Source organism: Denticeps clupeoides, chromosome 6 (genome assembly GCF_900700375.1).
Source record: "Denticeps clupeoides chromosome 6, fDenClu1.1, whole genome shotgun sequence".
Taxonomy (NCBI): domain Eukaryota; kingdom Metazoa; phylum Chordata; class Actinopteri; order Clupeiformes; family Denticipitidae; genus Denticeps; species Denticeps clupeoides.
The window spans coordinates 24502488-24526473 of NC_041712.1; the positions used below are offsets into that span (position 1 = coordinate 24502488).

The window sequence follows — 23986 nt, forward strand, 5'->3', positions numbered from 1 at the left end:
CTGTTGATCCAGCTTTTAAAGAAGTCCCGAGTAGTCTCGCCAAATTGGCTTCAGCTGAGATCATTCAGGTGCCTCGGTACTGTCACACAAACCAGAACTAAAACCGTGTAATCAACCTTTCTATGAAACATTTGTGATGCTCGTGAAACTACAACTTTACAAGCATAGGTTAACCTATTTGTACTTTGCTTTATTTTGATAGGAAAAGAAAAAATGGTGTATCCCCTGTTATAGCCCAAAGGTACAAAATAGTAAAAAGAAAATAGAAATAAAGAATTTCCAATAATCCAACAGTCCAGTTTCCATCACTTTTTGAAATTTTATCAGACTATGAATTTCAAACATTGCTTCAATACCAAAAGAAAACCAATGTTTTGGAACATTTTGCTGTCAAGTACTGCAAGAAAACTCAAGGCGCTGACTGGGGGCTTCCAATCTGGGATAATGCCTTGTAGGGAATGGCAGGGCAATTCCAAATAAATGAAAATGTAATAAATAAAATTTAAATCCCTTGGTGGTCGCCAGTTTTAACCTTTAGGTAGTGAGGCAACAAATACTATCTTTGCAACATGAACACACTGAACACACTTCCTCAAAACACGGCCCTCCCTCGAGCAACGATGCGCCTGTCATGGCTGCCCGCTGCTCACCAAGCGAGCAGAGGACACGTTTCAGCGTGTCACCGTGTGCTGTGCTGATGTGTCTCACAATGACAATTCACTTCATTTCACTTTTACAACAGCCAGGTTGGTAAGTGAGCGAGCGAGGAGCTAATGTCATAACTGTGTTTTTATTGGGGTTAAGTGTTCGCTCGGGGACGTCCACGTCCTCTCTGCTGGAGACAGTTTTTTCCTCGCCAAGTTTGCAGTTTAAAATATGAACATCAGTATAAAGGCAATCAAATCAATTTATGAAAAATGAAGATAGTCCCGAGTGTGGAACAAGTGTGATTCCACTCAGGCGGTCGGGCCAGACAAGAACACATTAAAGTTCTTGCAAGCCACTTGTTGAAGTGGTTACTATAAAGGGAGTTATATATATACATTTGTCATATACATATATATGCATAGTGATTAATGTAATAAAATATAAATATAAACAGATAACTGACAGTTTTGAAACTTGAATGTGCCAGACTCAGCCATGATGTCCTGTATCTGAAGCAACGGATAAAGTCCCTGCTGATAAAGATGGAAACTAGCTAGAGTCAGATGAAATACATTAAAGAATTTTATCTTGAGAGTTTGAAAGACTTGCGTTGGCGAGTGGATAGCAATCGATGCACGGCTGCTTAATACAGAGACCTTGCATAATGGAGGAAGGAAGAGCTTAAAACGTTAACTGACAACTATGATACGGTTTTGAGAGAGGCTAATGACTTAAATGACAAGTTGGGTGACCTAGAGGAACATCTTGACATTGCACAGATTAGAGAAGACACACTAATAGATAAGATTTTGGAGAATGAGAAGTGCATCAACAATCAGAGGACACGTTTGCAGAATTAAGAGTTATCAATTGGCAGACTGAAAGATCAGTTGGAAAGAAAGGAAAAAACGCTCATTTTAAAGGACGAACAGCTCCAGCTGTGCAATGCTGAAAGAGTCACACTATGGCAGCAATGTTGTCACGCGTCCAATATCCTGGCGAATAACAAGAACGAATTCAGAAAGGAACTGGAAATTGAATAGCATGAAAACCAGAAAGCGAAATGGACAATCAAAGCCCTACGAGAGGAGAATGCGAAGCTAAAAGCTAAGATCTCAGAATAGGATTGAGGGTTATAATAAAAAAAAAGTGTGCCTGTGATCACTGAATAAACTCAACACAAAACTGATGTCACATTAGGAAGCCTCTAGCATGCATTTCAAAACGGTTGAAGGCTGGTTTGAGGAACTCAGTGTCCCGTTAAAAATTGCACCCCAAAAAAACACTGAAAATAAACAAGTGACGAGGTCTGAGAAGACCACTCACATGCTTCCTTTACCACATTTCAACAGGCGCAATCGTTGCGGAAAGCTGGGTTTCCCGAACTGAAGACATGTTCGCGTGAAGGGTTTATTGCATCACAGAGGTAACGATCCTCCCGTTTGGAACTGTTGAGCAGTTGCTGTGATTTTTTTTTTTGTTTGTTTTTGGTATTTTTTACGTATAATTATAAAAAATCATCGTGACAAAGTGCTGGGCTGTCTTGGTGGTGGAGGTGGAGTTAAGGCTCCAGGAGACCTGTCTGTCATGTGCACACCCAGGAACTTCTCAGCAGCAGATCCATCGAGCCAGTCAATACTGAGCATTGTCTTTTCAATATATTCATCATATTCTTTAGTATATTTCCACATTAAGAAAAAAAAAATCTTCAGCATATTCTTTACAATAGTGTCATTTTCTTCGTGGGTTTTGAGGCCTATCTTTATAGTTTCTTTCAGGGCTTATTTTCAAGGTAAACAGCTGGAGATCCTCCAGGCTCACCATGAATAGAGGGAGAAGAGCAGAGGACACATCGTTGAGGGACACCTCATGGACCAGGTTCGAGAAGTGGTCTCCCGCGGCCTTACTGGCTGCTTCCTGTCTGTCAGTTTGGTGACGAAACAGAGTGGGACCCAGCTCCGGATGCTCCAACTTGGGAGCCTTCCCAAGGACTACAGATTTTCATATATTTAGACACACAAGTACTGTAACATTACGCAAGAATTTTCTAAAGATTTTTTTTTAAAACTAAAACTGTAAAGACTATAAAAAACAAGAAATTAGTAAAACTTTCTGTACACTGAACAAGGACAAACTGGACAACATCGTGTAAGATTCTTGCATTGCCGAGTTTAACAGCATTTTGGTGCTGGCAGTGAGAAGAGCGCTCTGACTGCTCGGGGGAAGAAGCTCCTGCCGTGTCTGGCAGTTGCAGTTTTGATGCTGTGACGTAGTGTAGAAGAAAGAATCCATAAGCCCAGACCCTCCAGGTGTTTCACCTTCCTTAACCGCTAGGCCACCACTGCCCCCACGTGTTGGAACAGCCAGAAAACAACTGTATCTCACTTTAAACCTTGGTGATGCACAAGGCTGAGATGTTTTCCTTGTCCAGGCGCCAATGACGAAGCTGGCGTGATCCTGTTTTCCAACCCTTCGTTACCCATAATGGTCCATGTCCATGGTAAATAAACTTGGACAATCAATTCAATTGACTTCCTTTATTGCAGCTCCCCAGACGGGGAATTTCCCACCACAGTAGCAGCAGAGAACATCTCAAAGGTCCACTGGTAGAACGATGTGGGGATGGGAGGTCCCTCCTCCTGCCATCCTCCCGTTGGCCTTCTTCAACTTTCGGAGAAAGTGCTGGGCTTTCTTGGTGGTGGAGGTGGAGTTGAGGCTCCAGGAGAGGTCGCCTGTCATGTGCATACCCAGGAACGATCTCAACAGCAGATCCATCGAGCCAGTCGATACTGAGCATTGTCTTTTTAATATATTCATCATGTTCTTTACTATATTTCCAATCTTCAGCATATTCTTTACAATGGTGTCATCATCTTCTGTAATATCTGATCTGTATATCTGAACAAAGTCCCATGTTCAAACACCACTTACTACCATTGTGTCCCTGAGCAAGACACTTAACCCTGAGTCTCTCCAGGGGGACTGTCCCTCTCACTAGTGATTGTAAGGTGCTCTGGATAAGGTTGTCTGATAAATGCCATAAAAAATCTACCGGAAATGACAAAATAATAAAGAATAATGCATTTCTCCTGGAACAAATTTCAGTTTTTAATTCCTGCTCAAGAGGTCTGGTGGAATTCACACTTCCACTGATTATGGGAGGTTTTCCCGACGCAGAAGTTCCCCCTTTTTTCCAATGCAGAAGGTCGTCGGCTGAACAGTCTTAATCTTCATTGCATGAGCGTTTTGGCGTGAGAATTCTTCACTAAATGCGTATACAGAGAAATATTTATATGTTTTCGGTGGTACATTAAGGAAACCGATGGAAAGAGATGAGACAACGCAGCATAGTCAAGATCCACATGTGTACCTATGTTCTATGTTGAGCCAGGACAGGGAAATGCCGGAAGGCGGGCACGGAATTGCAGGGCTGAAGGAGCGCTGTGCCCATGCAAAAGCCTGCGTGGCATAACTTGAGAGTGACAAGCCATCGATGGAACGCCAAAGTGCTCTTTTAGTCAAGCAAGTGGAGTACTATCTAGACATGATGACTAAATACTAAGAACTCTTTCTCGTGGAGAAAGACACGGTCAAGCGAATGGAAAATGAGATTAAATCGTTGAATGATGAGTAGAAGGAGCTTAAAAACCACTTAAACTCCTTGCAAAAGATGTATGACGACAACGAGAAAATGCTGATAGAATACGAAGAGCTTGACACACGAAGGAGCAGCGAGATAGACATTCTAAATGCGGATATAGAGATGGTAATGAATGAAAGGTTCGAGATAGAGGTAAAAGCGGAATATCTGCAGAACCAAGTGTCGCTCACGGAAAGGCGCATCAGAAGACAGTGGTACACCATGGAGGAAACTGGCAAAAAGATCGTGAGGCTGAACGACCAAATACATGCCGAGCAGGAGGGAAACGAGAACGCGGTGAAGTGCTTTACCGAGAACTGCATGCAGATGAACAGGGAAAATAGCGATATGGAGACCCTCTGTGTGAAATGTTCCGAAATCATAGAAGAAATGTATGTGCATCTGAATGGAGCATAATAACACAATAGGAAGGTGCTTACGGACCTGGAGAACGCCGCCATCGCCATCCGAACTCTTGAAGAAGAGAACGGCCGGATGAAAAAGCAAATAGACGAGATGCAGTCCTGCATAAGAGAGGTGGAGGCAAATAAAACCCAGCCGCCACCCAGCCCTGCGCTGAGGGTGTCCATCCGTACTCTGTAGGCACCTCAGACAGAGCAGATTGTTAATGACCAAGACGAGATCCAAAATATCTGCACCCAAATACCCAAAACGGAGTCGACTGTGAAAGGGCATCATTCCCTGTTTGCTTAAATTCTGCAGCTTCACGTTGCTAATGATGCAGGAGGACTATCGGCAGCATTGGAAACATCCGATTTTGTAAAGTTGACTAGAACTGAGCATGAAAAAGCACCAGAGCATTGAGGGATCCTGTTAGAGAAGATGAAAGGAATGGGCAAAATAAAGAAAATCAGGAATCAAAAACCAATATATTTGTCACGTGTCGAAATGTATAATGTTGTCAGGGTGGCCTAGCCAGTGTTACTCAGCCCGTGACCAAATCTTAATAGCAAGGGACACTCGGAGTGGCTTGGGTGGCCTTCCGTGTGTGATGGAGGGACTGAGAAACACTTGCAATGGAGGTCACTATTTGAATTTGTGTAGAAGTTTTTCTACAGCTACTTTTAATTAACATGAACAATATATAGTATATAGTCACGTACAGACTCAAAAATGAACAGAACGTATACGGGTAGTAGTAGCCTAGTGGGTAACCAGAAGACCCAGGTTCAAATCCCGCTTACTACTATTGTGTCCCGGAGCAAGACACTTAACCCTATTTTGCTCCAGGGGGGACCGTCCCTGTAACCAATGAACTATTTGTAAGTCGCTCTGATAAATGGTGTAAAGGTATATGGATCCGGATATGGATGAGTCACGTCCATAATTTTATAAGGGTTCATTTATTTGGTTTGTGGCCCCTCGCCACTGACCCCTGGCGGTAAGGAGTACACACTAAAGATTCCGACGCACAGGACGGACACAAGCACATCACGGAGGTGCTACGCGACAATATTAACCATTTGTTGAACCGTTTAGTCCCTGCCTCAGAGGTCTAGAGGAATTCATAAAAATTCTTTATTCTCAATTTATAAAAAAATCTTTAGTAATAACTCTGCACTACACGTGTATTCATCGCATATTTATACAGTTTAAAAATTGAAACGTTTACAAAATTAAACCGATGGAGAGAGATAAGAAGCAGACGACACAGGATAGTCAGGAACCAGCTGGTGGCTCCATATCGACTACGTTGAGCCAGGACACAGAAACGCTGGAAGACGTGCACGAAATAGTGCGGTTGAAGGACAGCTGTGGACGTGCTGAAGCCCGTTTGGCGCAACTGTAGAGCGACAAGTAATCGATGGAGGACAAAATTGGTCTCTTACTCGTTCAAGCGGAGGACACTCATGACATGATGACTAATTATAAAGAATGTTTATTCATGGAGAAGGACAAGTTGAAGCTGTTAGAAAATTAGGTTATAACACTGAATAATGAGAAGAAGGAGCTTAAAGACTATATGGACTACTTGCAAAAGCAACTCGAGGAGAATGAAATCCTACTACAGCAACATGAAGAGTTTGACAGTGAAAAGAGAAGTGAGATTGAAACCCTAAATGCACAGAGAGCCGCATTGACGGATGAAAGGGCCGTGGCACAGGAGAAAGCAGAAAATCTGCAAAGCACACTGACTCATAAAGAGAGGTGCATTAGAAGTCAGAGGAGCACCCTGACACAAAACGATGGAATAATTATACGCCTGAAAGCCGAGCTAGAGACCAAGCAAGTGGAACATGAAAGCACGAAGAAATGTGTCGAAGACACCTTCAGCGATATGACGGCGCTTATGCGTGAACTGGAGAACTTCTCAACTCAACATTCAGAAAAAGTCGAAGAAATTAATAATTAGCTGAAGGAAGAAGAACAATAAAATTGGACAATGCTCACAGATCTACATCAGGCCAACAACAAGCTCAGAACTCTTAAAGAAGAGAATGGCTAGTTGAAACAGCAAATGGAAGTGTTGCGGTCACGCATTAGAGACAAGTAGGCAAATGAAAACTGAGGGAGTCCAACCATTGAGCGGATTGTTAACGATCATGAGAAGTTCCAAAGATATCTGCAAAAGTTAGTCGAAAGGGCATCATAACCCGTGTGCTAAAATGCCGCAGCTTCATGAAACCCTTTTACCGAATGTTTTCACGCGTATATCTAGAGTGGTTATAGTGAAGCCCGAGCTTTCTTGCATGCCAGTTGGCCTGGCCTGGATGTCCTCTAATCCTCCGATGAGATCCTTGCCTTGCACGCTTGTGAGATTCTGCTCATCACACTTTCTTCCAACCTCAGCGACAAACTTAAACACAAAATGTCAGAGTGCATCATAGATCAACTTAATGTAAGTGGGCAAGTGGAGCTTAGTGAAAGAACTAACTTTCCCCTGTGACTTATAGCTAGTGGTGCAAAATTAAATACACTCGAAACAAATCTTAAATTCAAGATTAAACCACTTTCCAAACATTAAGAACAAGAACCAAGATTAACATTCATTCTATTACACTTAAGGGTTACGATTTTTTTTTGGTGTTACAAACTCATAGTATATTCAAGAATCAAAAGATTCAAGAGAGATTTATTGTCAGTACAACAGCATACACGGTATTAACGTGTAATGAAATACTGTTTCACACAGACGGCCCATAGTGCGATCGTAAAAGAATTACACAAGAACTTTTTTAAAGATTTTTTTTAAACTTAAATACTGTACGGAATAAAAAAGAAAATTGTAAAGCTTTCTGTGCACTGAACGAGGACAAATGTGGTGCAGGATTTTGCTGAAGATCTGATCAATAGACTCAAGCAACAGTAAACTATTGTAGACAAAGTTGTTTATTGCAAATGCACAACGAAACCAGAGTCAGCCAGTCCACACATCTGCCCCTTTAGCCCCTCCAAGCCATCGCTCTTATACATCTTATACATATACACTAGTCACGTCATAAAAAACACCAAGAGGACCATAAAGACTGTGGCCGCGTGTGTCTGTGTTTGATTGTATCTGCCAGCTGTGGCGGGTTTCAACGATTCGCGCTCACTCCGAAATTCATATTGCATTTGCATTTTGCCAAGGACGGACCTCTTCTGTGTGCTTGTGCGTGTGCATAGTATGTGTGTAAAATTCATATTACATTTCTATGACCCCGGCTTGTGATGGTTGGGCATACCACCCCTCCCCATAATTTATTAGGCCTTATCTCAGTTCTTCCCATACCTCCCAAGCCTTGGTCAGCCTTCGACCGCCAGCCAGTCTTAACACACTGGAGGAAGCTGGTTGCTGCACTTTCTCGTGCCTCCAGAGCCACTTCTCACACGCCGCTGGTTCCTCCAGAAGACTGATGACCTACGACCTTCTCTATTCGCCCCTCCCAGCCCAAATATGCACTCATCCAGCCAATAGACCTTCCTTTAAGGGCGTATTGAGAGGTGTTGGGTGCCTCGCTTTCTTCTCCACCCCGTCGCCGTTGTCACTCCCCGTTGGCGGAATCATTCTCGTCAATGTTCTCCCAACTCCAATGTTCTCCCCACTCCTTCTCCCAGCATCCTCGGCTCCTCATGACGTACACGTATAATCCACCCAGCGAGGGGAAAAACGGAAAAGCATTCCGGCAGTATAATCCGCCCAGCGAGGGGAAGAACTTGTTCCGTGGCGTCACCTTGTGGACCGGAAACACGATTTGGACTATGCATGCGGTTAATGTTAGGTTCAGGAGTAGAGTTCGGTTTAAGCCAGTGGCTTTCGAGGAGTGGTGGTGTGCGCAGTCCAAATTGTTAATAGTCTCTTAGTGACCGTTAAGCTTGCATAACAGCACCAGAGTCACCCCTGGAGATGTATTAGCATCTTCTTCCACGGCTACTCGTGTTGAGCAGTTCTCACTGTAGCTCCTGTCATTTCTACATGCAACCCGAGGTCGGTGATTTAAACACCTTTTCTATAGCTCACCATATAAGAGCCACAGATAAAACAAACTGACAATGCGAGACACGTGCTACTGTCACGGCCCTGACTCTAGGGCATTACTCCGGTCCGGGTTCCGGGCCCGTGTTTTCATGTTCCGTGCATGACTACCTGATTACCCCATTGTGTTCCCCTGATGTTTGTGTATATATGTATCCTGTTTCCGCCCTGTCCCTACATGATCATTGCGTATGTATCGTGTCTTGAAATATGTGTTCCTTTGTGACTGACTTTTCAACGTACTACAAAATGCCGTTTTCTCTTAAGAAAGCAATTTTATTCAGGATTACATATAGTACTCATAATTGAAAAAAGATCATAGAGAGAATGATTTATGATCAAGTTGATCAAATTTACAGATAATAATACAGACAACAAATCAGTTCATCAATATATGTTCTACAGTATTGGCCACTGATCATTTCAGTGCTTGTATTTTTTTTAAATATGTTGGGATGCTTGTATGTGTCATTTTCAAGTTGATAGCATACATAGTTGGATAGAACATAGACACTCTACCTGACGTATTAATGCAGTACAAAGAAAACTAAACTTTAAGTGTGTACATTTCAAACTGGACAAAATATAAGTTACAGGTTACATTTTGCTACTGTGTTTGCATAGAACTGAAAACATTTTTTTACGTCAAGATCTCTCACTTTCCTCTATAGAGTGCTCTTAAATATGCCAAAGCAGATTGAGTAATACAATGAATTTTATGATTCCTTCTGCATTATGATTGATATGCATGAATCTTTACACAAAAGGTAGACGATAGTAGAAAATACATGGTTGAGAGTGTATACAGGAGTGAATAGTCTTCATTGATGGCAGATTGTGTGGGGAAATATATTAGGCATGGATCGACCAAGATTCTGGAATGATAGTCCCTGAGTTTATATGATAAAGCAATGTGCTGTCATTGTCACAAACTAGACATCATAACAGCATAAAAGTAAAATGGTGGCTTCTTGCTTAGGCAGGACTGCAGCAGGATAATACGGTGTGGGTTTGAGTGAAAATATTGTGGGGTCTTCAGATGATAATATGGTCATTTGCCCAATCCTACCTTTCCTCATCCGTTCTCACTTATTTTCCTGTGAATCTAGCTTTGTCAGTTCCTCTTTCTCTCTGCTAGCCTCCTCCTGCTCCTGTACTCCGTTCTCCTGATCCTTGTTTTCCAGAGTCTCTGCATCATCTGACATGCGGACGTCTGAGAGTCCAGCAGGCTCCTCCAGTTCCTGTCCATCCCGCTCCACTACTTCCTCTGACACTGAATATATCTTTGAAGATCTGTGGTGCAGCTGGAGAGCGTTTAAGTCTGAAGAGTCCTTGCTCCTCACATGCTGGTCCACCACCGCTTGGGGGACCGAGCCATTGGCAAGGCCATTGAAGGCCTCAGCAGCTCGCCGGGTTCCTTTGCATGCGGTGATGCTAAGTTGCATGAGCTTGCTCTTCAGCTGGCCTGTTGGAGACGGCTGAGCACATCTGAGCGGGCGGTCTGGGTATGCCAGGCTGGAAGAGCCAGCGCTTCCTTTTCCACCTTGAAAGCCGGGCTTCACACCTTTCATCATCCCCAGCACCTCATATCTGAAGCTGGAGATGTCCTGCTTCAGTTCCTGAACAGAAACATAGCCACCAGGAACATATTTTACACACAAAGCAGCATAAAAAACTCAAACTCCTGAAAAGTGTATTTGAATAACGCACAGTTCCGTACCTTAAAATTTTCTTCTGTCAACCCCTCCTCTGTCTTTGCATCTCTAATCATGGCAGCTACGTAACGCTTCACCAGATTTCTGAGAACTTCCTGGGACGAGGCAAGAAGAATTTTCGTTTAAATGATTGGCTGTCAAATTACCAGACAGAGTCCAGGCCCCAGAGGAAGGATAAGGAATGCATTTTAGTATGAAAGAGGCAGGTTTACCTGATACTGGTGGTTAATTCTGAGGTTTTCCGCAGCTCTTCTCTGAGAAGAGGAAGCTTATTAGACTGGATTCACACCGTGAGAAAGACGTTATCACCTGTATGATGTGGCTGTGGTCTATTGCAACATGATTTACTCTGATCAGCCGTGATTGTCTTAATGTTAATGTTGAGGCTACAAGAACAGGTCATAGCATCTGCAAAGCTGCAACTCTTTGGATTGCTCTTGGTCCTGCTACTGAAAGTGGTTCAATGAATGAAAAATGCTGATATACATTCCCTTACCCCAAGGGAACCAAATGTTCCTGATGTTTTCACAGTCTTCTCGCTGCAGACTTGGTTTTTCATCCATTTGAAAAGATACCAAGACGATTTTGGGCTGGGGACGATGTTGAAGGGTGACGGCAACGTACCCCCTTCTTCAAAGTAACTCATCCAGAGCTTAGTCCTCGCAAATTTCCACTCGATGTCAGCATGATCCTGAGACAAAGTCAGAATATTTCACGCATTACTAATAATTACACATTTTTACGCAGAGAGAACAGGGAAAAGAGGAACCAGTGCATTACAGATGGAGGAAGGAGGGGAGTGACCCTGTGCATCTTACCGCAATGTGCTGGTAAGAGTTGTTCATCATGGCAATGAGCATGTTGAGAAGTACCACCAGGGAAATGATGTTGTAAGTGCCGAACATGGTCGCTCCAACAAATTCGGTGAACTGGTGGTCCGGTTTAACGTTGGTCACATACAAGCTGATCAGGCCAAATATGGACCAGAAAAGCGACTGCAAGGTTTCAAATAACCTACATGAATAAAATACAGAAAGTAAATGGGATTAATCACCAGAATCGAGCCAACAGGTTGTTCAGTAACTCTTGTTAATAATGTTAATATTGTGCCGTATTTTATTTTCCCGTAAAAAGACACTTGCGCTCACGTGGAAAACGCATTGTTCTGCTCCACACAGCGAATCCCTTTGCATTTATTTTTCTCGTCGCTTGCTTGCGTCTCGTAGTAGAAGTAGAGCTGGTTGAGGCCGTTGGCGAAGGCCAGCAGCACCAGGCAGTAGATGAAGAGGAACTTGAGAATGTCCAGCAGCATCCGGCCCAGCGAGATCTGTAGTGGGCCCAGGTGGGAGTTGGCCGTGAAGAGGGAGATGAGGCGCAGGGAGCTGAAGATGTTCGCGATGGCAAACAAGGCCTCTGCCACCAGGGTGGGGTGCCACATCTCCCACTTGTCCCTGGCTTTACAGCCACTGTACTGCAGAGACACGGTGATCAATAGAACGACATGGCAGATTAGGGAGAGAGAGAACAATCCCGACGCTCGATATTGCCGGTTACCTTTGTGTAGGCAACAATCTTTAGGGAAATGGTAGCCAAGTACAAGGAATTCATCACAAAATCCATCAAGTTCCACCAGTCGTGAATGTAATCTTGAAAGCCACCATCCCACATCTGCTTAATCTCTGTCCAGATGAATCCTACAAAACAAAGCAATACTATGGGACTTTTGGAGGCGTTTTAATAGCCAGAGCCATATAAGGAAGCTTCTCTAGATGAAGCACTTTGTATATCCTGCAACTCTAAGGTGATAAAGGCACCCCACCCACTTCCAGACTAGATTAAATGGAAGGCTGACAGAATGAACTGGAAAGCACACAGCCATATTATACGGAAACATATCGTATGACATCCATACCCAACACCCAGGGAAGGATCATCCACTCGACCGTGGTGGGTGCGGGACCCTGACGATCAGGCTCAGTGGTGACGATGTGTTGGGAAGCCAGGAGGAGGAGGAAGAGGAAGGTCAAATAGGATGCTGTGTGGCAGATGAACTTGATGAAGGGCTTGCGAATGAAGAGGCCGTAGCGGCTCTTGGGCACGATTAAGTAGCAGAAGGAGAAGAGTGGGAAGAGGAACCCGATGAAGACACAGGTGAGGAACTTCCCGGCCCAGTGACGTTTCCTCCAGCCAGGAAACTCATCGTACCAGCGAGATGCCAGGAGCTGCTGACAGTTGGGCTGTGCCACAAACTGAACCCGTCAGAGGGAGAGAGCAGAGACAGGTTCTGGTCATTATTGGCCATCAAACAGAACACAATGCATGGTCAATCTTAATGTCGTCAACATAAAGTGTTATGTTACTCAATGGGTGTTAGCGATACTGCTGGTGGGACTTTGCATCCATTGTTGGTTGAGTGATCGGAACCGCACACAAGCAGTTGGAACAGAGAAGTAAATACTGCCGGGACAGACCATCCACACAAGACCAGACCCCTTTGAGAGAAACGTTCTAGTGTATCCTGGGCCTTAGTGTTTCTTTTATCAAAGAAACATTTACAGCATTTATCAAACGCCCTTATCCAGAGCGACTTACAGTCAGTAGTTACAGGGACAGTCCCCCCCTGGAGACACTTAGGCTTAAAACCTGGGTTCGAGTGTGTTACCCGCTAGGCTACTACCACCTATTAGCAATTAAGACCATTAGCTGTCTGTCACATCTATTATGTTAGGTTGACAGTTATGGCTAATAACAAATATGTCTAATAATAAAACAATAAGAGAACAATATCCAGTGCCTAGTTATAAGATAATATAAGATAATAAAGCATAATCTGATCTTATCTTATAACTAGGCAGCGGATATTGTTCTCTTATAATAATAATAATGTTTAATTATTAGCCATATCTGCAACTTTTGTGCACTACAAAGAGAAATAATAACCATCAAAAAATATATATAAAGGATATTGTCTCACATTGTGTAATCCACAGTCGTCATGACCCCCACAAAAATCAGACCCAGCCGATATAAAATTCATATTGCGGTATAAATTGAACTGCAGAAGGTAGACAGTATATCATTTGATCTGTAAATTTAAATATAGCTATTTTTGAAAGGGTAGCGTGTCCATAAAAAAGGTACTGCAGCAGGAAGTTGTGTAATAAACCATTTATAGATGCATCAACATATAGCATAACCATATACCAGATAAAATGATATCTGGCCAATTCTACTGAAAGTGGACTTCCTGTCCACCCATTAAGGCCAGTGAAATACCAGTTTTTTTTTTATGATGCGAGTGATTCTATAAAATGTTGCATCAAAAGATTTTTTATCATGTAGTCCTTCCAGGATTCCAAGATTTTTTTTTTGTGATTTTTTTTATTTTTTTGGCCTCACACAGGGCACCAAACCGGCTAGGACTGCCCATAGTCATTTCCATAGTGTCATGATATAACATCCGACCTGCGAAAGATCACTGCCTGTTTTCCAAAATACTGCAAGTCAAGTCCACTTTATTTCTAGAGCATTTTAACAGCAGTTCCACTGCACCAAAGTACTGTACAGGCATAAAAGGACATACAAACATACATGAGAAGAATACATGGACAGTAGAAGCAACAAATAGGGATAAATAAATAAAGAAAATAAGTATTAAAAGTATTTTAATAGGATTTAACGTTTAAAAATTAAAAGTTAGGGAGGGCTGAAGAAGGCAAAATAAAAACACACTGAGGGAAAACTGGGAAAAGCTGAAGAGTACAGATGAGTTTTAAGCCTGGTTTTAAAAGCAGAGGTTGTGGGGCCAAATGTCAAGTGGCAGCTGCTTCCACAGGCGGGGCTATTGCGGAGGACGTGGAGGAGGGCTTTGCCGCTCGATCTTAAGGATCTAGGAGTTGGCTGAAAATGAACAAGATCTGCTATTTTGGGTGGGGCCTGTCCATTTAGGGCCTTAAAAACCATCAATGAGATTTTAAATTGAATTTGAAAATGGACGCAAGAACTGGGGTAATGTGTTCTCTCTCTTTAGTGGCCGTCAGCAAGTGTGCTGCAGTAGTCTGGACCTGCTGGAGCCGTGATAACAGTGACTGCGGGAGACCAAAGTAGGTCTTTACACATTCAAGAACTATCGTTAGTTCTTCAATAGTAGCTTTTATAATGCAAAAAGAATTTAAACACAACATCTCATGCAGATCGAAAGTGTCCCGAGTCGGGCCAGACAAGACCACTTTAAACTTCTTTAAACGACTTTGGGCCAAAAGGCGGTTATATAAATACAATACATTTACTCACAACGCGAGAGAAGAAACTAAATGATATCGAATTTAAACCGACAACGGACTATTTTGAAACTTGAACGTGCCAGAACGAACGATGAAAACCTGCTTCTCCGGGAACAGAACGATTCGCTGTTCCACCAGGTGGAAAGTGACTAGAGGCAGTTTGCAAACGCCAGGAACTTCTTTCGTGTGATTATGGTAAACTTTGTAATGAGGCTGCAGAGCAACCAAAGCAGGTTCACTCAATATAGAGACTCCGTCGTCCAGAAGTGTAAAAGACTACGGGACAAATATTATAGGGCTTTTAGGAGGGCTAGTAAATTGAAGGAAGATCTTGACTATGCCTACATTAGAGAATACATACTTATAGAGAAGACGCTGGACACCGAACGGTACATCAATAAGCAGAGGAGACGTTTGAGGCGCCACAAGTTAACAATCAGCCGACTGAGGGCTCGGCTGGAGAGAGAGAAGCAAGCGAGACTCGAAGCGGATAGACAGCTTCAGCAGCGCGACGCTGAGAAGGCAATGTTGTCAAGCTGAGCGCGGAAGCGTCCAATTTCCTGACGAACAGTCATTATGAACCACAAATGCAAATCAGAGCCCTCTGAGGGGAGAATGCACAAAAGAAATCAAAACAGGATTGAAGGAAAGGAGAAAGATTTTAAAATGTGCTGGGATCACTGGAAGTGTGACGATTCAACACTGCATTACACTGTTCTCAGGCGGCTAAAACTGGAAATCGTGTGTGCGATAAGTCTTCACAGCCTTTGCCATGAAGCTCAAAATTGAGCTCATGTGCACCCTGTTTCACCCAATCATCCTTGAGATGATGCTGCAACTTTAAAAAAAAACTGTTGATTGGACATGATTTGGAAAAGGCAGGTTCATGTCAGAGCACAAACCATGCTTGAAGCCCAGATGACACATTCCGTCACCGTGTTCTGTGCTGTGTATCACAATGACAATCACTATACTTTCACTTAGTCAGGAACGTGACAAAACCCGCAGGTCAGAGGAGAGCCTTCTAGAAGCACAACCATCTCTGCAGCAACTCACCAATTTGGGCATGTATGGTAGAGTGGCCAGATGGAAGCCACTCCTTAGTAAAAGGCAAGTGTCCTTTGCCAAAAAAAACTATTATTTTGACAGTGGAAGTATAGCGGTAGTGTGTCAAAAGGAACAAGCAGAGCTAAAAGCCCTCACTGCAAGTTGGCTGAATTCCAGACAGTAAACATTTATACACGATTTCGTACGATTCCCTACACACAGAAGTCCCGTATCTCTATACTACGCAAGCTATTGTGCCGGAGTTAAATGGTTACACTAGATTTATAAGTATATTTCTTCTTTCCTGTGTCTTTTATTTTCTAAAGACTTTTATTTTGTTTTTGAGACCTGGTTCAGGTGTCTTGGACACATGGCGTGAGCTGTGAGAGAGAGAGGTGCAGAAAGACGCGATGTGTGACGCGATGTTCTGACGCGACCTATTGGGTGTCAGCTCATCATTTGTGGTTCAAGAAACAATCAAAGTTAACAATCAAGAATCAAAAAGTTACACAACGCAGAAGAAGAACCGCTACACTATGATGACTTTCACCTTGATATTTTAGCGCGGATGTATACCTAGCCGAATTGCACTGAACGAGTCATCGAACTGTGAAATTACCACATCAGACGTGACGTGGTAACATGGATTAACTGAATAAACAGTTGGTAAACACAAGTACATCTTATTGAACATAATTTATTTTCATCACCAATTATCATAGTAGAACAGCTTTCTCAAGCAGTTTGTGATGCATTTTGGAAACAGGAGATGAGCCCCTGGTCTAATGCGCCACCCGGCTTGAGAAACCGTTCTCAAAGACTTACTTTTAGTAATTATTTGGGTATTCTGAATGCCTTCGGCAGAATTCAAATGAGCCATTTTAATCTAGATTAATCTAGATTAATCTAAAATATAGATTATCTAGATTAATCTAGACTAATTTAGATTAATTTAAAGATTACAGTGAGATTAATCTAGACTAGAAGCCAAAATTCCAGGGGAAATTTTGATGGGTCTGTCCAGGCATTGGTCACAGCTGCGGGCATGGAATTTGTAAAATGGGGCTTCTTTACTGTGGTACTGCAGTATCACTTCAAAGAAGTTTTATTTTACAAATGCTACCAATGCTAAAATTAGCGATCAATACATTCGAATGGGAAATGACCCTGTTTCAGCGTTAACAGCTCGGCCAGGCCCAGTCCGATCGCTTATAAAAGTAATAGCACACCTCACACAACAAAGTTCTAATTTTTGATATATAGCACGCAGGTGTGCGTGCTTCGGTACGACCCGCATTAATTGCAGAAAAAAGGCTGAAATAAATAATAAAAAAATAAAAAAAATTTTTTCGCGCATTTACACTTTTTTGTTTTCCCAAATTTGTGCATGATTCGTAAGTCAGACGGCGATAAACCATACGACAACCATATCGTCGGCCATATCTACGAGACGACATCAAAATCTTCTTTGTATGTCAAACCGTCTGGACACAAAGTCCAAAAAAGTACAATTTTGGGCTAGAATAATAAACGCGTTACGAAAACGCTTTTTGGCTAATTGCGCGCGGACCGTAAATCCGTCCGAGCCGAGCCATATGTCAAACCGTGCGTAACGACAAGCCGCACGATTTGATATGAGATTCGTGTGTGTGCTGTGAAGCGTTTTATTGCAAATTCTTGGAAACCAGATTTTTTTTAACTTTTAATGTTTTGGACATGATTTGTGGCCCTCCTGTAGTCCCCACCGAAGCAACCAATATGTCCGTTTTTTTGTGCGTCTCACGGCCTTAGCGTGGCAGCCACAAATGCGAGACATGGCCTTTTTGGCCTTCTTCCCTATTTCCCATGTTTTCCTGACCACTGTTGGTGGTAGCAACACATCCAATATGTCAGATCGTGTGTCTCCCGTGTCTCTAGCTTTTACGGCTGGTCACAGGGAGCTGAAAACCTCTTCCTCTGCGCAACAGTAAACCGCACTTTTTACGCTTTGAACCCGATTTGTGGACGGGCCGTGCGACCTACCAAAACAAACAATATGTCATAATGTGCGGAGTGGTCAGGCCGAAGGCCCGTTGTTTCTGTGCGTTTCACGGTCTTATCGTGGCGGCCTTGGACGTAAGACACGTCCTTTTATTGCCTTTTTCCCAGTTTTCCGGCTTTTTCCGGGTTTTCCAAACCCCCGTTGGTGCCACCTTCGGCCTGACCACTCCCTTGTTTCTTTAAGTTTGACGGTCTTCGCGTGGCGGTCTTTAACGTAAGACATGTTCTTTTTTGCCATTCTTAGCACAATAATAAATGGTCTGTCTTCCTGACAGACCCAATTAAGAAAATTAATCTATGCCCACCTCTAGAAAAAAATTATACACAATTTCGTATGATTTCCTACGCACAAAGTCCCGTATCTCGCACAACGATGTTGTACGATTTCCTACACACAGAAGTCCCGTATCGCGCACAACGAGTTCGCGGCATCACACACATTGGGAAATTCCAGACAGTAAAAATGTATACATGATTTCGTACAATTTCCTACGCACAGACATACCGTATCTCGTACAACAGGTTCACGGCGTCACACACATTGGGAAATTGCAGACAGTAAAAATTTATACATGATTTCATACAATTTCCTACGCACAGAAGTCCCGTATCTCGCACAACGATTTCCTACGATTTCCTATGCACAGAAGTCCCGTGTCTCGCACAACAGGTTCGTGCCGTCACACCCATTGGGAAATTCAAGACAGTAAAAATGTATACACGATTTCGTGCAATTTCCTACGCACAGACATACCATATCTCGCACAACAGGTTCACACCGTCACACACATTGGGAAATTCCAGACAGTAAAAATTTATACACGATTTCGTACAATTTTCTATGCACAGAAGTCCGGTATCTTGTACAACGGGTTCACGTCGTCACACACATTGGGAAATTCCAGACAGTTAACATTTATATACAATGTCTTACGATTTCCTAAGGTTCCCGTATCTCGCACAACGATTTTGTACGGTTTCCTACGCACAGAAGGCCCGTATCTCGCACAACGATTTCGTACGATTTCCTACGCACAGAAGTCCCGTGTCTCGTACTACGGGTTACATGTTTTGAATCATAGAAATCGGGGAATTATTAACTGTTTTGATTTTTATTGTCATATTGCAACTTCTCCACGAAATGCCTCTCCTGGTTTGTAGTATTTGTAGATTCTTTCTTTGGTGTTCATTATTCTGTTTCATATTGGCAATTAATGGAAATGGGAATGGAAGGGAAGGAAAGTGATGGATTCTAGCAGTTTTATCTGGCAAAAGGAGACAGTATATCTCACACCATCACCCTGGGAAGTCCAAGCAGGGGGATAACGGCTGAGATCGACATCTCTACAATCTGCACTCCAATAAACTTAAACAATAAAAAGGCCAATCGAACATAATTTTTCAGGAGCAAAGTTCGACAGCCTTACTGTGATTGATCACTGACCGGTCAATGCATGTCAGGACACGAGCCAATCCAGCAATTTGTAAATACAAATAAACACCATTCACACAAGTATTTCGTTCCAGAAATTCTGAAAATAAAGCACTGTGGATTGAGAAAAATGAAACATCTTCGTCTCTGCAACCCAAAAGTATCTTTGTGCATTTGTGGATTTGGGTTCGTGCACATGTTATTAATGGCAGTGAACTAATTCCTCCTGAAGGGGGCGGAAGTAATCCGCGAAATGAAGCACCAGGACAAAACGACGATCGACGGGGTGCTGTTTTCGGGGAATTCAGTGGAGTTGCGGTTCGGAAATGTGGGACCAGTCTGGGAAACGTTGTTCTGTTGAGGGCCCACGCGATTTTTTTCATCAGCCTTGGGTTCAGGCCATGTGACTTCCTTGTCGTAACGAGACAAACATCTGATGGTGACACAAAGTTTCATTTCATCAAGCAGCTATGCACACGACCAGAATTCCAAGTGTGCATTTTGGAGGACTTATTCTTGCATGGGCTCAAATATGCAATGACTAAAGTTAATTAACCGTGATAAAATCGAATCAAGTGGATGGATGCCTGAAAAAAGAATTACTCCAAGCCCTCATTAATCTACAAATACATGTGCAACAAGATCTCCCACCAAGACCAGCGTTGAAACCTAAACGGTTCCTGCATTGGTCATCACCACAGCATCAGCGCTTCCTCACCTCCTTCTGATGGTACTTGATGGCGAGCTTCAGCCGCGCCAGGTCGCTGTTCCCCTCCTCCTCCAGCAGGTCGTCGTCGTCCTTGAAGTTGAGGATCAGCTCCAGTTCGCGCGAGCTCCGGGTCTGGTCCAGCAAGTCCTTGGCGAACTGCTTGCACTGCTGCGACAGCTCCTCGTACTCCGACTTGAACTCGTTCTCCACCTTGCTGAGCTCCTGGAGCTCCCAGCTCAGGCGGAACGCCGTGAGGAAGGGGTCCTCGCTGGACAGGGCGATGAGGGACGGCGCCGCCAGCGCCTTGTAGATGTTGAGGCGGGAGCGCGAGTGGCGCAAGCTGTCCACGTCCGAGCTGGACACGCACTCCACGCAGTTGCAGCGGACCTCGTGGGGCTGGGGCACCGACACGCCCTTCTGCACCAGCATCTTGATGATCTCGTAGTTGTTGGTGTGGGCGGCCAGGATGATGGGGGTGATGTCGGGCGTGAAGTCGGAAAACTGCTTGTCGAGTAAAATTGGCGGCACCTGGTGGAACGGAAGCACAGCAGCCGTGAGCAGTGGACGCAAACACCATGATGCACCATCTGAAAGCAACTGGTGGTCTGGTAGTAGCCTAGCGGGTAACACACTCGCCCAGGTTCAAACCCCACTTACTACCATCGTGTCCCTGAGCAGGACACTTAACCCTGAGTGTCTCCAGGGGGGGGACTGTCCCTGTATCTACTGATTGTAAGTCGCTCTGTATAAGGACGTCTGGTAAATGTTGTAATGTAGAATGTAAACTGGTGGCCGACATTTGTAGACCACGAGCCTCTTCTTGAAACCAGTCCTTTGATTTGCACATGTGTTTGATGTCTGAAAGTTGAGTCCTGGCGACTGGAGGTCTTTAAGGTGGAGACGTTTCTTTCTGCTCAACTTTCAGACAAGTTCACCTGGACGACTGAGAATCTTCACAGACACATTAGTTTGATGTTCTAGATTAACGGGAGGGAGACGTCCAGTCTCAGGGCGGCAAGGCTCAGACCCGATTGACTAGATTTCACGTCTGTACGGTAACTGTACAGACAAAAATGGATTTTGCATGAGAACATACTCGTAGATTCTTAGAAGTGAAAAGGTTGGACTGTGAAAGAGATCTTCTGAAAATAAGTGCAGCATTTTACTTTATTTGGCCTCAACCACCTGTGCCGTTGGGGGTTAGTTCCCTAGTTCACAGGTTCAAAGCCCACTTACTACCATTGTGACCCTGAGTGTCTCCAGGGGGACTGTACAGCGCCACCTGCAGCGTTCGGGACGTTCTCCGCGTCTCCGTATGGACGACAACGTCCCAAATAACGGTCCCGTTTTTTTAGAATTAGACTCACAATCACACATCAACCACTACCCACTACATTTCCAAAAGTATAGAGGACAAGGACAAGGACAATGCCACTTCCTGTCCAATTCTTCCACCTTCTTATAGTGGCGATAACCGTGGACCCCGGAATACTTTTACAAACGGTGCGATGCGGGAATTCTCTTTCCCCGTCCTTCCACAAATGTGTCCCGATGCGGTCTGCACGCCAACAGTTTACGCACCCGTGGGTGTGGCCATTTTGCCAATTCAGTAACGTTGGGATGAACAAAAGTACATTTACGGCATTTGGCAGTAGCTTTTTCTAACATTTATGTCCTATCTGTGTCAATATAATATCCATAAAATTACTATTTTTATAGAAATAAATTGGTGCAAATGAATCGGACAGCTCAGGATCAGAAGAAGGCGAAAAAAACCCACATCCATACTGGTCGGCCGATCAGCCGCATATTTCTATATATTATATATTTATATATATTTATACGCATGTATTAACTGTATGAGGTATTTTTGCCCGCACCTTATTTAGCAGCCGTTCGAGCCTTATTTATTTGAAGTGAAGTGATTGTCACATGTGATACACAGCAGCACAGCACACGGTGCACAAAGTGAAATTTGTCCTCTGCATTTAACCCATCACCCTGAGAAAGCAGTGGGCAGCCATGACAGGCGCCCGGGGAGCAGTGTGTGGGGACGGTGCTTTGCTCAGTGGCACCTCAGTGGCACCTTGACGGTTCGGGATTCGAACTGGCAACCTTCTGATTACGGGGCCGCTTCCTTAACCGCTAGGCCACCACTGCCCCAGCCTGTGAGCCTGTGCCCACAATATTAGAACCGAGATTGTCCCCATCTGCCATTAACCCCCACATGGAGCCGATTATTGCGTTGGGCTGCTGTACAATAACGGCGAACGGCGTACGCGCGTTTTGACTGGGAGGAGGGGACGGGGGACGGGACATGTAATCTGGAGGTGTCCGGAGATCCGTCGCCCTACCTGCATCCCTCCACTGGGCTTCTTGTGGTTGAGCAGGAGCTCCACGGCGCCCACCACCTCCTTGCGTATGGCGTGCAGCAGGGCGTCCCCCACGTACACGTTGAAGCCGAGGAGCAGCTCGGTGATCTCCAGGTTCTCGTTCTCGATGGCGATGAGCAGCGCGGTGCGGCCCAGCGGGTCGATGCAGTTGATGTTGATCTTGAAGTAGATCTCGGCCTCCTCGAGGGCCTGCTTGACGCTGCCGTAGTCGCCCCGCTCCACCGCGCTCAGGTAGGCCTTCTCCAGCGGCGACAGCTCCGACTCGGCGCGCACGATGCGCAGCGGGATGCGGTCCCGGTACGACGAGCCGTCCGCCCGCCGCGAGTAGTACAGCTGAGACATCGCTGCTAGGCCACCTGCTGGAGTACAAAGTCGCGCATTATAAACCCGAGAAATTTACAACGCGAATTTACCAACTTTTTACGCCGCTCGGTGAAAGTGAAGTGATTGTGAGACACTGCGGCACAGCACACGGTGACACGGCGAAACGTGTCCTCTGTATTTAACCGTCACCCTTGGTGAGCAGAGGGCAGCAGTGCGTGGGGACCTCGGTGGCACCTTCTGATTACGGCCACCACTGCCCCACCACTGGTGGTAAAACACCCCTCATAGGGTGGTAGTGACCTAGCGGGTAACACACTCGCCTATGGACCAGAAGACCCAGGTTCAAACCCCACTTACTGCCATCGTGTCCCTGAGCAGGACACTTAACCCTGAGTGTCTCCAGGGGGGGACTGTCCCTGTAACTACTGACTGTAAGTCGCTCTGGATAAGACCGTCTGGTACATGCAGTAAATGTAAACGCAGCTCCGTCGTGAAATGTGACCCCACCTCCGAGGTTCTGGGGTGCCACCTAAAACGTTGACCAGGGCTCCAAATTTGAAGGGTCTAACGCGGATGTCACTCAACTCACCTCATTTGTTCCCAGATTAAAACAGTTCCGAGTTCGATCCGTGTTGGTCCGGCGTCATTATGGAACAGACGAGAGGAATTAAGCGCAAGTTTTATCCTCCTTCATCTCCGGAATTTTACTCATTTACATCCACGCACTTCTTCACGCTTCCGTCGTTAACGTCTGACGACGGACGAAATCGTCACACAGGTCGCCGCTGCGTGTGACAGGAAACTTTCGCTCGTCGTATCATCCAGACGCGGGCAGAAAAGACGCCGCGTCTCCAAAAACGCTGCGCGCAAATGGCCCAGAACGGCGACAAAAAAAAACCCCGCACGTCGCGGCCGGCGTGGCGCACGGCTCCGGTAAACTCACCCGCGGCAGGAACAGGTGGTCCGCGGCGGAGACTGCGGACCGCGCGTCGTTCCGCACGGCGCGACTTGTCCCCTGCCCTGCGCCGGCGGCCACTGCCCGACAGGGGGCGCTGCGGCCGTGTCGCTCCCTGCGCCCCTCCTCCGAGCTGGAGATGGGCAGGGATGCGCAGGCTGAGAAGCCCCCCTGAAAACTTCTCATGCTTCGTCTTTTAGTAAAATGTCCCTCACTAGTACGACACTAACGTCTATTAAAATGATCGGACGTAAAAGTGTAATATTTGGTTATGTTTGCAATATTTGCATATTGGTTCATTGCATACATGCAACATTTGCAAT

General features: G+C 44.7%; 1 protein-coding gene across 4 annotated transcripts; it reads right to left on the bottom strand.

Annotated features, from left to right (window-relative positions):
- Positions 1-9112: 9112 nt before the first annotated feature.
- trpc4a (transient receptor potential cation channel, subfamily C, member 4a) lies at positions 9113-23729 on the bottom strand. Of its 4 annotated transcripts, none has more exons than XM_028982968.1 (11): positions 23652-23729; positions 22346-22740; positions 20001-20519; positions 12393-12729; positions 12035-12174; positions 11629-11951; positions 11299-11494; positions 10977-11171; positions 10693-10734; positions 10486-10575; positions 9113-10384 (listed from the first exon to the last, which is right to left on the bottom strand). In XM_028982968.1, the coding sequence occupies exons 2-11, from the start codon at positions 22724-22726 to the stop codon at positions 9851-9853; spliced, it is 2757 nt and encodes a 918-aa protein (XP_028838801.1). In that variant the 5' UTR covers positions 22727-22740; positions 23652-23729; the 3' UTR covers positions 9113-9850. The 4 variants fall into 4 exon arrangements, with proteins under 4 accessions (XP_028838801.1, XP_028838802.1, XP_028838800.1 ...); XM_028982969.1 differs by having other exon boundaries at positions 22346-22743; positions 23652-23710; XM_028982967.1 differs by having other exon boundaries at positions 23298-23710.
- Positions 23730-23986: the final 257 nt, after the last annotated feature.

What these genes read in the sequence shown, in the direction of transcription:
- trpc4a (XM_028982968.1), bottom strand. Translation starts at nt 22,726, where the DNA reads ATGTCTCAGCTGTACTACTCGCGGCGGGCGGACGGCTCGTCGTACCGG. An exon ending in CAGAACAATGCGTTTTCCAC is followed by an intron (nt 11,495 to 11,628) that starts GTGAGCGCAAGT and finishes TTATTCATGTAG; the next exon opens with GTTATTTGAAACCTTGCAGT. An exon ending in GAATTAACCACCAGTATCAG is followed by an intron (nt 10,576 to 10,692) that starts GTAAACCTGCCT and finishes GCCTCGTCCCAG; the next exon opens with GAAGTTCTCAGAAATCTGGT.